At 46.2% G+C, this 2,627-nt stretch overlaps 1 protein-coding gene across 1 annotated transcript; it reads left to right on the forward strand.

Moving 5' to 3' along the window:
• The first annotated feature begins 567 nt into the window (after nt 1-567).
• On the forward strand, nt 568-2,402 carry LOC115534411 (E3 ubiquitin-protein ligase TRIM39-like). Its single transcript, XM_030345393.1, has 2 exons — nt 568-681; nt 767-2,402. Exon 2 carries the CDS (start codon nt 769-771, stop codon nt 2,395-2,397), a length of 1,629 nt encoding a protein of 542 aa, XP_030201253.1. The 5' UTR covers nt 568-681; nt 767-768; the 3' UTR covers nt 2,398-2,402.
• Nucleotides 2,403-2,627: the final 225 nt, after the last annotated feature.

Consider the following 2,627-nt stretch of genomic DNA (forward strand, 5'->3'; position numbering starts at 1 on the left):
ATTCAGCAGAATTAACTTTCGCATGGAGGCAACAAAAAACAAGTGCGTGTTGTCTCTGACTGAAGGTGAACTCGTCGGTCTGGTTCGTCTGCCCTGCCCCGGGTCACATGACTCGGCGGTTAATAGCACAACCATAATAGCACATGTTATCTGGGCGCACCTAATGAGAGGGGTGTTTTATAAAGAATGTGGGGAAAATATCAGCCACAGTTCAATTCAAGTCGAATATAATAAGTTCTTAATCACAGTTAGGTACAAATCACTAAGAAATAATCAACATTTCTTGTTTCCCCGGGCTCTTTGTTTCCTGTCTTTTAATGTACATACTGCCATAGGCGTCGAATGCTGCAAAGAAGAGTACACACAGCGAATATGAGGTAGCCTAGACAGTTTATGAATGTGCCCACGTTCAGGTTTAGACATCAGGGAACTGTGTCCGTGGGGGCGGAGCCGGGGGTTAGGGGAGGAGCCAGGGGTTAGGGGAGGAGCCAGGGGTTAGGGAAGGGCCAGGTGTTAGGGGTGGAGCCAAATGTAAGGGGAGGAGAGGATGTCTTGTTCGGGAAACGAAACTTTAAATCCATAAAAACCAAAACCAACCGACGTGGCGGCAGTTCTCTCTTTCAAGAGAAAAACAAAACGCATTTTGGAACAAATTGTCTGACAGACAGAAAACACAACAAGGTGAGTAAAGCAGCACAAGATATGGAATTGATGGAATAAGAAATATCAAATTGCTCAATACATAAACCTTATCGTCTGTGTCTAGGAATGGCCTCTGCTAACACTTCCTGGTCTGAGGAGGACTTTTCATGTTCCATCTGTCTGGATGTGTTCAGCAGCCCAGTTACCACACCATGTGGACACAACTTCTGCAGAACCTGTATTACAAAGTTCTGGGATGAACAAGTCAAGTACAAATGTCCTGTTTGCAACAAGATTTTCGACACAAAACCTGATCCACAGGTCAATACCCTCTTATCAGAGCTGGCTGCTCAGTTTAGAACAACCGTACGAGTTAAAGAGCAGCCTTGTGTTGAACCAGCAGAAGTTCCCTGTGACGTCTGTACTGGGACCCAGCAGAAGGCTGTGAAGTCCTGCCTAGTGTGTTTTATGTCTTTCTGCCAAACCCACCTGGAGCCACATCAGAGAGTCGCAGTCCTGAAGAAACATCGGCTGGTCGAGCCTATGGACCGTCTGGAAGACAGGATGTGTAAGAAACACGACCGACTTCTGGAGCTCTTCTGCCAGACTGAAGAGGTGTGTGTGTGTCTGTTGTGCACAGAGACAGACCACAAGTCCCATCCTGTTGTACCTCTGAAGGAGGAATATGAAGTGAAGACGGCCCAACTGGGGAAGATAGAGGCTGACGTTCCACAGATGATCCAGGAGAGGAAACAAAAGATTAAGGAGATCAAAGACAGAGTAGAACTGAGTAACAAAGTTGCAGACAGAGAGATAGCCATTGGTAGGCAGGTCTTCACTGCTCTGATAGGCTGTGTTGAAAAGTGCCGGGATGAATTCAACCAAACGGTTCAAGAGGAACTGAAATCCACAGAGAAACAAGCTGAAGACCTCATCAAAGAGCTGGAGCAGGAAATAGAAGATCTGACCAATAGATGCTTGGAGGTGAAGCAGCTCTCACACACTAAAGACCACCTCCACTTCCTCCAGACCTTCAGATCCCTGAAGGATCCTCCACCCACCAGGGACTGGACCACGGTGGAGGTCCGTCCTCCGTCATACGTAGGGACCTTGAGGAGATCCCTGGATCAGCTGGAGGAGACACTGAACATGGATATGAAGAAGCTGAGTGATGATGCTGTACTGAAGAGGGTCCAGCAGTATGAAGTAGATGTGACTCTGGATCCTGATACAGCTCATCCCAAGCTCATCCTGTCTGAGGAAGGGAAACAAGTACATTGTGGAGGCGTAGCGAAGGTACTCCCAGACAACCCTAAGAGATTTACAAAGTCTACATTGGTTCTCACAAGGCAGAGCTTCTCCTCAGGGAGATTTTACTTTGAGGTACAGGTTAAAGACAAGACTGCATGGTGGTTAGGAGTGGTCAGAGAGTCCATCGACAGAAAAGGTGAGACCACATGGACCCCTGAGACGGGTTACTGGACTCTTTTCTACTACAAGGATAGCTTTGTATTTATAGATAACCCTCCTCTCTGTCTCCCTCTGAGAGCTGGGCTCCAGAAGGTGGGGGTGTTTGTTGATTATGATGAGGGTGTGGTCTCCTTCTTTGATGTGGAAGCCAGGGTTCATATCTACTCTGCTACTGGCTGCACCTTCAGTGAGCCTCTCTATCCATTCCTCTACCCAGGTCCCCGTTGTTATGAAGGTAACAACTCTGCCCCCCTGATCATCTCACCTGTCAATCAAACAGACTAGGACCTTTGTTTGATAATAAAACAAAGAAACAACCAAAACAACTAATGTTGTTTGCTGAATTAGAATCTCTACTATGTGAGATCTGAGAGAACTGCTTTAATGTCGTACTGCTGACATTTCCTTCTACATTATCTTTTTAAGTGATCTTTTCACTGGAATAGGTATATCCAGTCCAACAGTGTTTTGTAGAAATACTTTCTCTCAGTGGGAGACAAAAAATAAATTAGTTT

Source organism: Gadus morhua, chromosome 21, assembly GCF_902167405.1.
Source record: "Gadus morhua chromosome 21, gadMor3.0, whole genome shotgun sequence".
Lineage (NCBI taxonomy): Eukaryota > Metazoa > Chordata > Actinopteri > Gadiformes > Gadidae > Gadus > Gadus morhua.

Coding starts and splice junctions, on each gene's coding strand:
- LOC115534411 (XM_030345393.1), top strand. CDS start 769: ATGGCCTCTGCTAACACTTCCTGGTCTGAGGAGGACTTTTCATGTTCC.